This window comes from Camelina sativa, chromosome 13 (assembly GCF_030686135.1).
Source record: "Camelina sativa cultivar CO46 ecotype springtype chromosome 13, ASM3068613v1".
In the NCBI taxonomy this organism is placed as follows: Eukaryota; Viridiplantae; Streptophyta; class Magnoliopsida; order Brassicales; family Brassicaceae; genus Camelina; species Camelina sativa.
The window spans coordinates 24923277-24935718 of NC_141892.1; the positions used below are offsets into that span (position 1 = coordinate 24923277).

The window sequence follows — 12442 nt, forward strand, 5'->3', positions numbered from 1 at the left end:
AACATGGTCGCAACACTATTACACATATAAATTACTAGATTACAAACATCAATTCATTGTCCCCCCCCTGGCCCTCTTTTGCCACAAAAGAAATCTACCAAACTTGTTTGCAACGTAACAGAAATATAATAGGGATTATGCTTAATTTCAACTTTTTAAGTTTTTGTTTGAGATATGTATTGTTGAATACGATCAATATACTAATGATTCTGTTATTAACGTATCTTTTATTTATCTATTTACCTTTAAACTTAAATTTTAGCAACATGTATACAATTGAGTTTTAGCCACTATGACGTTTTATATGACCAATTAATTATCCATCGATGCTTTAAGATATGATATTGATTAATGATTTTTCCAATGGCAATTACTTCTATACACTCATTTTAGAGTTTGATAGTACTCTTTCTTTGTGTGTTTGGCCGAAAAGCAAAACGCATTATTCCCGACATAAAATTACATTATTATAAGAGACGTATGTGACGCTTTTTATCATCACTACGTGTGGATGAATCAACCTTTTTAATAATTTTTTCTTTGTCAAAAACTCAAAATACACAAATGGTTAAATTTTAATGCATGGGTTCATTAGTCTCGTAGGCAGATGATTAGCCATTGAATTAAATGGTACAACCATGATGAAATATAGAATTTGATGCGTCCTAATATGTATTCTAAGTTGACATTTTACTAGCTCCAATTCAAGAATTAATCATTTTAACTATATCGTTGTGATAATAATAACAACTAATACCAAGCTATAGGTCGAATTTGTACTCATTGTATATCTAATCATTAGAAGCCGTAGTTTTTGTTTTTTGGTTATGTATAACAACTATGGAGCATAAAGAAATGAACAAGCAGATGGAGTGAAAATGACTAGTGATAGAGCATCACTAACATTCATCTCTATCACCACCATCATTATCAACAAGACAAACAACACCAACGTCAAAGATCTATTAGTTAAAAAAACAATTTTTTTGACAACTTTGGTGAGCACATTGGTGCAAATTCCAACAGGTGTGCAAATTCTGTTTCGGTGGAAGTTATGGGACCATAATTTTGGAAGAGCTTATAACAATTTCTTCTTTGGCTTTGATCACTTGGAATTATCTCTCTTGGCTTCCTCTTCACAGAAATAGAGATCCGCCTATAATCGAAATGATCTAATACGATAACGATACAATAGAATAAGAAAATAAATTAACATATTACTGTTTGTTAAGTAATTTAACATGTGGTTAGAAAACAAAAAAAAAAACAAAAAAAATACGGACGTGTCAACGGACAAAAAGCCTAAAGTACACCAGGAGTCAACAAAACCACATAGGCTCCTCATACTTCCGAAGCTGCTGATCTGTCACTCCCGAACCAAACGGTTCGGACAGCCGTTTTACCTGTTGCATATTCCCGACATAAAATTACATTTTCTTTTATTTTCTGACTGACACAAAAACGAATCAGAAAATGTAAAAACCAAAACCCACTTCTCACTCTTGTTGTAGCATTTATGACTCTTTCCTTCTTTCTTCACAATCACACCCAAAAAAAAAAGTAATCTCAGAAAACAAAAAGCAAGAGGAAGAAGAAGAAGAACTCTTGATTTCCCTTCCTGGTTAAGCCATTTTGATTACCTCTTCTTCTTTTGTCTCTCTCACTTCTTTATATATATATATATACCTCTTAAAATTCCTCTCCTGCTTTAGTCATTTGATCGTCACTACACTAGTATCAAAATCGGCCATTAAAACTCCCACAAAGAACTCTCTCAGTTTCAACCACATTACCATCTTCTTTTTAACTTACTCTCACTACCCATTTCTCAATTTTGACGCTTTGTTTGCGTTTTCTTTGTTTATAAAAAAGCCTCTGTTTTTTTTTTAATAATAAAGCTGTAACGGCTACTATGAGATTTGCTACTCTGTTTTGTGTTCTGTTTCTTCTTCTTCGATTCGGTCTATTCGTTGATGCGATCATCGTCCCAGTTGATTTCTTGGCTCTTCAAGCGATACGTAAGTCCCTCGATGATTTACCAGGTTCTAATTTCTTCGATTCTTGGGATTTCACCTCAGACCCTTGCAGTTTCGCTGGTGTTTTCTGCGACGGTGATAAAGTAACCGCGCTTAACCTCGGTGATCAAAAAGCCGGTTCACCCGGTTTATCTGGTCGGCTTGATCCGGCTATTGGAAAACTCTCTGCTTTAACAGAGCTCTCAATCGTACCGGGTCGGATCATGGGCTCGTTACCGCACGCAATCTCGCAGGCAAAGAATCTCCGGTTCCTCGCTATCAGTCGGAATTTTCTCTCCGGCGAGATTCCGGCGAGTCTCGGCGAGCTTACGGGACTCAAAACACTCGATCTGAGCTATAATCAGCTAACCGGGTCGATTCCTCCGTCAATCGGATCCTTACCGGAGCTATCCAATCTGATTCTGTGTCACAACCACTTGAACGGATCGATTCCTCAGTTCCTCTCGCAAACGTTGACCCGAATCGATCTCAAACGGAACAATCTCACCGGCGTTATTCCTCCGACGTCTCTTCCCCCGTCGATGCAATACCTCTCGCTCGCTTGGAACCAGCTCACCGGACGAGTAGACCGGGTTTTACTCAGATTAAACCAGCTCAATTACCTCGATCTCAGCTTAAACCGGTTTACGGGCGCAATCCCCGGTCAGATCTTCGCCTTCCCGATTACCAACCTCCAGTTACAACGCAATTTCTTCTACGGCGCGATTCAACCGGCGAATGAAGTAACGATTCCGACCATCGATTTAAGCTACAACAGATTCTCAGGCGAGCTTTCGCCGCTTCTCTCCAACGTACAGAATCTATACCTGAACAATAACCGGTTCACCGGTCAAGTTCCGGTTAGCTTCGTGGATCGGTTATTGGCAGCGAATATACAAACACTCTACCTCCAACACAACTTCTTAACGGGGATACAGATTAGCCCGGCGGCGGATATTCCGGTAAGCAGCTCGCTGTGTCTGCAATACAACTGTATGGTGCTACCGGTACAGACGCCGTGTCCGGTCAAGGCCGGTTCGCAGAAAACAAGACCCACAACGCAGTGCAACGAGTGGCGAGGGTAGAAACGTAATTTAGGCAGTTATTTTATCTTCGGGTCTTTTCTCTCCGGTTATTTTGTTATACATTAACTCTCTTTTCGAGTTTCGATGGTCGCAAAAAAAGAAAAAAATAACGATTTGTTTATTCGTTGGTGACTTTGTGAATGTGGTGTAATGATAATGATGATGGTTCGAATAAAATGAGTAACGCCTATATTATCATGCATGCATTATATTTTTGTTGGGTAGCTACCGCTAAAAGCCTAAAACTAATTATTTTAGTTGAGAAGTGTAATGATGCCTTATATAATGTAATGAACAAAAATACATAATTTTAACTCTATAAAGTAGTGTATGCAACCAAACCATGACAAAAGTGTAATATAATTATTATTACTACATTGCATACCATTCGAAACATATATTTTTAACCTTTTAAAAATGGTTGTAGAAGAGAATGGTGTTTGTCACACACAACAAGACACTGTCCACTGTCCACTGTCCACACGCACACCAAAGCCTTTATTTTTCTTAACTTAAAAAGCCTTATTTGATGATTCTTACTTATGTTTATATTGTTTATCATCATCTTCATCTCTACATTTTATGTATGACTTACAGAGACCATGTGTATGTGTAGTCTGTAGATATAGATGCATCAGTAGTAGAAATGTCTCCTCCGAACCCTCTTCTTACTCATGATCGGTGCCTCACCACTTCCCGGAAATTCCCATCTCACAAGATCTCCGTCCCACGAAGAGCTTATAAGCGTTGGGTAATGCGGGTGCCAATTACAGTCTCTTACAGGCGAGCTATGGTGCTTTAGCACTGCCACTTTATCTCCACTTACCTAAGACCAGATAAATGAATCCAAGATTGGTCAAAACAGCAGAGTTGATAGAGATTCAGCAAACAATGCTACACTTTTCATGTTATTGTGTCTAAAATGTGTTTATGAGGATTTATGGCTTACCAAGTCGTATATGTAGACAGAACTGTCGTTGGATCCTGTGTAAATGTACTTTTGGCCAGTACTGTTGAAAGAAAGAACAAAAGAAGCCATCACAAGAATTAGAAAAATATGTAAAGAGTTCTCCTTTCTCAGGTTTGGGATATTATGGAGCTTTGAAAGAGACTGACCTATGCGCTGGAGAGAAGTAGCAACGGATGAGAGTACGCAACACTGAGTGACCTTTATATGTCGACACTGACTGATCAGATGGGTGCTTTAGATCTCTTGCTTCAGTAGGATAATCCATCCATCTGTAATCCCATTCATAGTTTCTTAGCACCTCATGCCTGTAAATCAAGAAGAATCAGTTCCATCAACGAATTCCGTGTGAAACACCAAAAAAAACAAGATGCGACCAACAATGCTTCAGGCTGAATACAGTTTTATGTCGAAAATAGTTACCTTGCAGGTACACCTGAAGACATTTTTCTGATATCCCACAGTTTGATGGTTTGGTCTTTGCCATTTGATATGAAATAGCGACCATCTCCACGGCTATCTATAAAGGTAACACCTTCGAGGTGACCCACTAAAACACCAGCTGGCTTATCTCTCCCAATGAAACAACGCCTATCCCACACCTATTCGTGTAATGAATTTTGAACAAGATCCTATTACAACTTTGCTCAAAGGCAAGAAACTTCATTGTACTATTGCAGCAACAAAGACAATCACCTTGCAGAGATTATCATCACTTCCAGATAAAATCAGGTTTCCACTTTCATCAGCAAAGCACACAGTATTTACATCAGACTGCATAAATGGAGAAAATGCTATCAATGCTAAAACGATAACATCACCACTAATACACAGGAACAAATCTTAGGTGAAATTGACCCAACCGATAAAGGAATTTTACCGTGTGTGCAACAGTCCGGAGTGAAACTCGATTTGCTTCGAGATCATAAACATAGATGGAATCATCACTGCTCCCAGCAACAAGTTCTCGTCCATCAGTTGAAAATTTTACAGAGAATATTCCAAAAGAGTACCCTCCATCTTCATCAGAAGAGAAGTCTAATCCATCATGGATCTCCTGCAAAAGACAAGGCCCTCAAATTAATGTAACCTCATTGATAAGATGTTGAAAACAGAAATTAAAACATGTGAAACAATATCAAGCAGGGATCTGATCCAATAATAAAAAATTTCCCCTAACTAAACACGTATTGTGGTTCCATACCGTAACATTTGCATGAGACTCGGTTGTACCGGACCCAACATCAACAATGTGAACAATAGGTGACATGCTTGCGTAAACCTGCAATATCGAAATAATTCATTATTCTTTATTTTGGAAGATAAGCATAGAGATTTGATCTAAACAAGAGACCATAAAGATGAAACAAACCCACTTACTCTGTATCACTATAAAAGATATGATCTGAATCGAGGTCAAAGTTTGCATTTAAAATCATTTGGGAAATTTGTAATCAAACATGAGTTAAGTCGTCGTTCAAAGATACAAAAACTTACCAGATTTCGCTGATCAGGGGATAGAGAAGTATCAGTAACAGTCCAACGCAAACTTTTTGCAAGAATATCCTTTTGAACTTTCCATCCCTTCTCTACATTGTAAATCCGAATATGGCTTGCCTGAAAAATATGATTTGATTAATACAAGGCAAGCAGATTGATTCATCCAGCTTCTCGACTCAGGAAATTGAAAAAAAAAAGGGACATGCCTAGAGACGTATCATCTGTTCCTGTCCCCTAAACTGATAAACAATAATTACAAGGATGAAAGGATTAACCTGAAAGCCCGCAATAAAGAGAGAACCATCAGTCGAAAACTGAGAGACATATGCACGGCTGTCCATTTGATCAACAAGCCAAGGACCTTTAACAGGCAAATATCTGCTAAGCATATGGCAACAATCAGCGGCGGAGAACCTTCCTCTTCCAGAGAAATTACTTTCCCGACCAGCCAACATCCTCACAGTAGACACAGGTAACTGATGTCTCCCAGGGACTTCACGGCTAAACCGTTGATGAGGACTAGATCTCAATTTAGTAACCTGACTGATTTCATGGTCTAAATCTGGCAGATGTTCACTTGATCTTTGACTACCACTACTACTACCAACTCCACAAAAGTCTTTCCCACCAGCATCACAAAAATCGGCTTCTATCTCAAGTCTACTCATTGCATAACCCATTTCATCAGCATCAAACTCACTTGGTCCAAAAAACATTATAGAAGATAACTACCATTGATACAGTTTCATTCACAGTCACCTTGAACCATAGCTTGCCTGCAAAAGACCAGTAAAATGTTCAAACTTCATCAATCACATATTCACACACTAAAGCCCACTTTGCCATTATAAATCCAGTTATAAAAAAAAACTAAAATCAAAGAAAAACAATCTGAAGATTACGATACTACAGCTTCATCAATCATCGATTTAACAATCAACATAACGGAAATAACAAAAACCCCAATTCAAAAAAGAATCAAGTCGTCGTCTTTATCTGTGTAGTGAACAGCATCAACCCTAATTGTTCAAGCATCGAATTAGAAATGCACACAAAAGTTTAAATCACCAGAGACATGGAACGATCGAAAGAACCCAGAAACACTATCACTCCCCCCCCCCCCCCCCCAATTTGAGAGCTTTGACCCTAAATCGGATCGCGAATTTGTACAGCTAACAAAATAAAAATAAAAAAGGTCAGGTTTTTAAGCTGAGTACCCCGTACGAACGAAGGAGACAATTCGTAACAGTATTACACAATATGTTGAATTTGTCGAAAAAAAACTTTTCGCCTTTTTCAATAAAAACTTTGATGAGCGGATATGGTTTCTTCGTCGACGTGTGTGTAATTGAAGCGTGCAAAGCTGTGTTGCCACGTTTGACTTTGTACATTGAGTTTAGTAGTGTGGTCACTTCCTAATCATTTGAGTATAATACTCCTATTTTTTAGTGTATCTTGTTTGATCAAACTTCATAATCTCATCTTAATGTATGTTTAAAACACCTCATCACATGGCCAACACTATATGTGGTACCACTCAATTCTGTGAACAAGTATGCAAATGCTACAATGACACATTACATACTACTTTTAGCTTCAATGTGTGGTCTGTATAACACAAACAAACACATCAATGTTTCGGTGATCAAATGGTAAGAGACTGTCTTGTCTTGTTCTATGATCACACACTTGCTTATGGTAGGAAACTGTCTTCAATATTATAACAAAATCTTTTTCCAAAAAAAAAAAAAGTGAAGTTATTGCAGAATCTGTTGTTAAGATTCACAGTCAAAAAGAGATTCCAAAAGTCTTGGATTTGAATAGTATATGGAAAAACTTAACTTGAACTGATAGATTAGAAAAAGAGTACCTGCAAATGTTGCATTGTTTTGCAGCTAGAGCAGTTTTATACAAAGCCATACTATAGTTTGTATTTACAATATAACAGAATACCCAAACATCATTTTTTTTTGTTTTGTTTTTCAACCTGTACACAGACAATGTGGGAAGGATATGCATAAGGCAAAAGAAACAGACACGATACTAACATTCATCAGAGCTTACACCATAAACAACAAATTTTATTCTAGACGATCATGAGATGAGAGGTTTTTTTAACACCTACTACAATCGGATGGTGCACATAACCGTGGTCCTGAAATCGAGTTGATGATTGAACGGTGGCTTTGTGACAACTGATCTCCAGGTTTTCTTCTTAGGATCATAGATATGAATCATCAAAGAACCAGCATTCCTGTGTTGTCTAGTATGCCTTGTGTCCATCAGGTTATAACCATCCAAAAGAATCATAACATGTAGTTCACCGTTCAGGGCAACGAAACCAACTGGTTTGTCATAATGAGCTTTCTTAGGCACACCAGACTCTCTTCTCCACCGATTCGAACCAATCTCATACCTAAGAATCCGTTCCTTATCCAACATGAAGAACACAGGCTTACCACAATCAACAGCAACAATCTTCCCTAGCTTAGGTCTCTCTTCTTCTCCCCACATATCCCCAACAAGCCTCCATTTCTCACCACTCAAATCCATCACTGCAGCGTCTTTATAGTACTCATCAACAGGAAGAATCCCAGAGACAGTCCTTGATCTGCCATATCCACCCATCACCCAAAATTCTCTCTCTTTCTCCTTATCATCATCCTCATTATTCCCAACCAAGAACCCAACACATCCTGCTCTAAACCTAGGCAACTCATCCATCTCTCTCCACTCATCTTTCTCAACATCATACATCTCAACCGAACTCATTCTGCTTCCCGCAGCACCAAACAACGTGTGCCGTGATCCTCCTCCCGCCACAATGATCCGATCAGACAAACCGGTCATCGCAGCACAAGCGAAGCTTCCTCGCGGAGACAACATCGGAGAGAGCCGTTCCCAAACAGATTTCGCGAAACTGTAACGGAACACAGAAGAAGTAGGCAAAGGCACATCAAGAGGATAAGACCTAGTATCGAAAGCAGAGCCACCGAGAACGTAAACGCAGGGACCAATAGAGACGGCTACGAAATTGCAGAGACCGTAAACGTGAGGGTTACAAGGCAAGAGAGGAAGCGGTCTCCATGAAAGAGTCACGGGATCGAAGAGAAACGGAGGCGAAATCGAAGGATCCTGAGGGAAGATACAGAGGAGATGCGAGAGATTGTGGCCGTATCTGTTGTCTCGGCCATGGCGGAGTGAAATTAGGGTTTTGGAAGAGAGGAAAGCGTACCATGATTTACAAGTGGATTTGAGACGAGAGATGTGAGGGTAAGGGACGAAGGAGAGGATCAGCCTCGCGACGTCGTTGGATAAGCCTGGAATCAAAGTCAAGCTAGGATCGATACGAGGCTTAGGCCGAGGAAACGAAGATCGAGACGACGACGAAGAAGACGAACACTGTAACCGTGACGAGAATATAGGTAGAGGCATGATTAAAGAAGAAACTCCGGCGAGATTTGTTAGTGGAATGATCGATTCAATGATGAGTGAGACAGAATCATCATCGGAAATGAGTAAAATAGACTGATTCTCTGATTCTTCTTCTTCTTCTTCGGCTGAGAGAAACCAAAAAAACAAAAAACAAATCTGATTTTTTAATTTCAAGTTTGAAAGGATCTCTCTCTTTGTCTTTGTTTCCCTTTCTATTTTTTTTTAACTCCACGTGGATTTGTGTGATTGGTTAAGATATAGATAAGTTAATTACAGTACTTATTACTCTTTTCTTGGGCAAACAATTACTGTACTAATTACTCTAATAATTAAAACGTCAATGCAAATATTTTTAATTAATTAATTGAATTGGAAAGCTCATTTATTCAACTACGAAAATGCGTTAATTGAACAGTTCGAAATGTATTTAACATTTTAAGAGCAAACAACACAAAATAAATCACATTTGTTGGAGGTGGGTTTCGCCGATCTAAAGCCTGTGTGTTAAGCCCATTAATTGGTGGGTTACGTGGGTTTTTGGGCCGGCAACAAGTCAAATGGTTGAGGGAATCTCGGGGAGATCGCGGATGAATGGAGAGATAGCTTCGGAGTAAATCCAAGGATCCTCGTTGTACCTTTATAATTTAAATACTTTGAGACAGTATGTGTAGATACACATGTAACGAGATACACAAAAACATCAATATAAATCCAATTCGTCGTTTCTTCACTGTTCTTGTCGACTTCCACTCAAAGCCTGCCCCAAATCTTTTTTAATCAACAAGCAAATTAGATTGTGGTTTTTAGCACCTACAACATTGTACTAATTACACTTTTGAATTATTAAAAATGCATTTATTTTCTGTTGTTTGCTCTTAAGACGCGATAGTGCTTAAAAAGCTAGCTTGGGTTTCTCAATATCCAAATCTATATAACATTATGAATTATTGAATATCATAATCTGGTCGAATGTGAATAATGGGCTTAATTTGGGCTTTACTACGTAAGAAATTAAGTCCTTTCGGGTGCAAAATGGTGGTAAGTTAACAATTTCTCTCATACGATAACTATAGAATGATCTAAAAGTCCTTATTAGTGAAATGAACGCAGTCTTGGACTTGGGAGAGTCCTCACTTCAAAACCCTACCTGTTAATTTGAGCTTCCTGCTGGTTCTACAATTTTTTTTTTTCCGCGAGAGATAGATGAGTGGAAGCTGAGGACTTTCATGAATCCATTCTTCTTTCAATTCTGGTGCAATCGATATACGTTTGGATTTTATTTTAGAAAGAAACTGATCATGCATGTCCAAAAAACAAAAAATTATTAAAACCATGCATGTTGAAACTAGCTAGAAGAGCAACTGATTATTTGTAGTACTTGTTGTGTTGGATTATAAATATCTAAAGAGACGAAGTTGGGTCTACGTCATATCAATAACAACATCGTACGTCACGATACTTTATCAGCATCATACTGAAAGTTACGAGCGAAGAGGAGTGAAGCCATCTTAGGAGTTAGGATTCTTTTTCATCCTTTTGGTTTATATATATGTGAGACCTTTTACTTGATTAATTTGGCAATATAATCAACACAATCACACAAATATAACAACAAATAAGATCATTTTACGACCAAATGTATTTTTAAAACTGGAGTTTTCACATATATATATATATATATATATATATATATATATATACCTGATACTCATGTAACCCTTTGGCCATAGTTGTAGATTAAATTCGTAAGCATTCTCCAAAATATTAGCATCGTTGATCCCAAAACTCTCGGAGAGATCATTATGAGTTGAATATCCAACACAAGGTTTCGTCCCCACATTTTTCTTTGTTTTGTTTCTGTTGGCAATTCGAAAAGCTCTTCCATGGCCTCTAAAAGCGACTCATGATGCCCCATTAACACTTGATGTTCGTAAAGCTCTAGAAGACTACGGTTGTTTCCAAGCTTCCTTTGACAAAGTGTCAGCGGAGCTGAAGAAGTCTGCTTTTGAAGCCGTGGAAGAGCTTTTCAAGTTGCCGATTCAGACCAGACAGAGAAACGTGTCTACGAAACCCTTCATGACGCTAATGTTTTGGACAAGGTCAACGACTTTACTCAACAATTATGGCCTGATCATGGGAACAAGAGTATTAGGTAATGAATGTGAAGTCAACCTTTTTATTATCTATTTTGGCATAATAATAACATATATAAACGCTTATTGAAATAGCGAGACGTTACACCAGTTCTCGGAGAACATGATCACGATACTTCATCAGCACGAAGTTGATGGTCTCGAAGTGAAGACCAAAGGCAAAAAATGGATCAAAGTGAAACCATCTCAAGATCATTTCCTCGTTATGGTTGGAGATTCTCTATGTGTAAGTCCTAACTTCATCTTTTTTTATTTTTTTTCCTAACACACACACTTCTTAATTAATTCGAAAATAAGCAATCATATCCTTGTTAATGTTGCAAGGACTTTTGAATGGTCGAGTGTTTCCTCCATATCACCGAGTCATGATGATGGGAAAGAAGACAAGGTATTCGACTGCGCTGTTCTCAGTTCCAAAATCAGAAATCATCATAGATTCACCAGAAGAGCTTGACGACGAAGAAAATCCGCGTATATTCAAACCTTATGAATACATTGAGTTTCTTCACTTCTTGAGCACAGAAGCTGGAGGTGGCGCTCAATCAACTCTTCATGCTTTTGCTGCCCTCTGAAACACTTGATTTTATCAGAAATAATCAATAATAATGTATGAATGCATAACTTCGTGTTTGTTTTTGCGGGGTTATAGACTAATTTATACCAATCCCAAAAAAAAACAAATTTTTATGTTTACTATTTTTTTGGCTATCCTTACTCAATATGTCTTCACATGCATACTCATACACAAGAAAATTAATAACTCATCGTCACTATGAAGAGTATTTTTTCTTTTAAGAAGAAAAGCAACGAAAAAAATTAAAAATACCATTCTCATTCTCTGGTGTTATAACGGGTTATATATATATTACACATGTGTGGCACAGGATATGAACACTGCAAATTCTGAAACATAAAATCTTGCTATACTTGTATAGAGTTGGTACCAAAATCCAATGGTTGTTACTTTCATGAATTGGAAGCAGAAACCGGGACACACAATCAGATTCAAATGTACGCAAGTGAGCTCCTGTCAAAATCTATCCCATCCTCAAGAACTCTAGTTTACTAATCAAGAACACTCATCATCGTGAATAGATAGATAAAGATGAGATAAACAACTTTGTAGAAGAAATCAAATGCAAAAACTAAATGGATTAAGATATATTTTGATTACAAAATCATAAACGTTTTTTGGTGGGTACACATAAAACTCTAGGATCAAAGCTAAATCTTTTGGGTTAAGGCATAAAAGTCTATATATAGCAAAACATAGAAAACCCTAAAACA

General features: G+C 37.8%; 3 protein-coding genes and 1 pseudogene across 6 annotated transcripts; 2 read left to right on the forward strand and 2 right to left on the reverse strand.

Moving 5' to 3' along the window:
* Nucleotides 1–1360: 1360 nt before the first annotated feature.
* Nucleotides 1361–3290, forward strand: LOC104737465 (uncharacterized). Its single transcript, XM_010457659.3, has one exon. The coding sequence runs from the start codon at nucleotides 1913–1915 to the stop codon at nucleotides 3098–3100; it is 1188 nt and encodes a 395-aa protein (XP_010455961.1). The 5' UTR covers nucleotides 1361–1912; the 3' UTR covers nucleotides 3101–3290.
* Nucleotides 3291–3444: 154 nt separating this feature from the next.
* On the reverse strand, nucleotides 3445–7118 carry LOC104737466 (LEC14B protein). Of its 4 annotated transcripts, none has more exons than XM_087480128.1 (10): nucleotides 6785–7118; nucleotides 5843–6343; nucleotides 5565–5684; nucleotides 5272–5349; nucleotides 4948–5124; nucleotides 4764–4841; nucleotides 4491–4669; nucleotides 4217–4375; nucleotides 4050–4110; nucleotides 3445–3926 (listed from the first exon to the last, which is right to left on the reverse strand). In XM_087480128.1, exons 2-10 carry the CDS (start codon nucleotides 6281–6283, stop codon nucleotides 3735–3737), a joined length of 1485 nt encoding a protein of 494 aa, XP_087336254.1. In that variant the 5' UTR covers nucleotides 6284–6343; nucleotides 6785–7118; the 3' UTR covers nucleotides 3445–3734. The 4 variants fall into 4 exon arrangements, with proteins under 4 accessions (XP_087336254.1, XP_087336255.1, XP_087336256.1 ...); XM_087480129.1 differs by having other exon boundaries at nucleotides 6636–6913; XM_087480130.1 differs by having other exon boundaries at nucleotides 6643–6795.
* A 353-nt stretch (nucleotides 7119–7471) lies between these two features.
* LOC104737467 (F-box/kelch-repeat protein OR23) lies at nucleotides 7472–9193 on the reverse strand. The gene has a single exon (XM_010457665.2). It carries the CDS (start codon nucleotides 9000–9002, stop codon nucleotides 7692–7694), a length of 1311 nt encoding a protein of 436 aa, XP_010455967.1. The 5' UTR covers nucleotides 9003–9193; the 3' UTR covers nucleotides 7472–7691.
* LOC109128405 (putative 2-oxoglutarate-dependent dioxygenase AOP1) lies at nucleotides 9001–11727 on the forward strand (annotated as a pseudogene).
* Nucleotides 11728–12442: the final 715 nt, after the last annotated feature.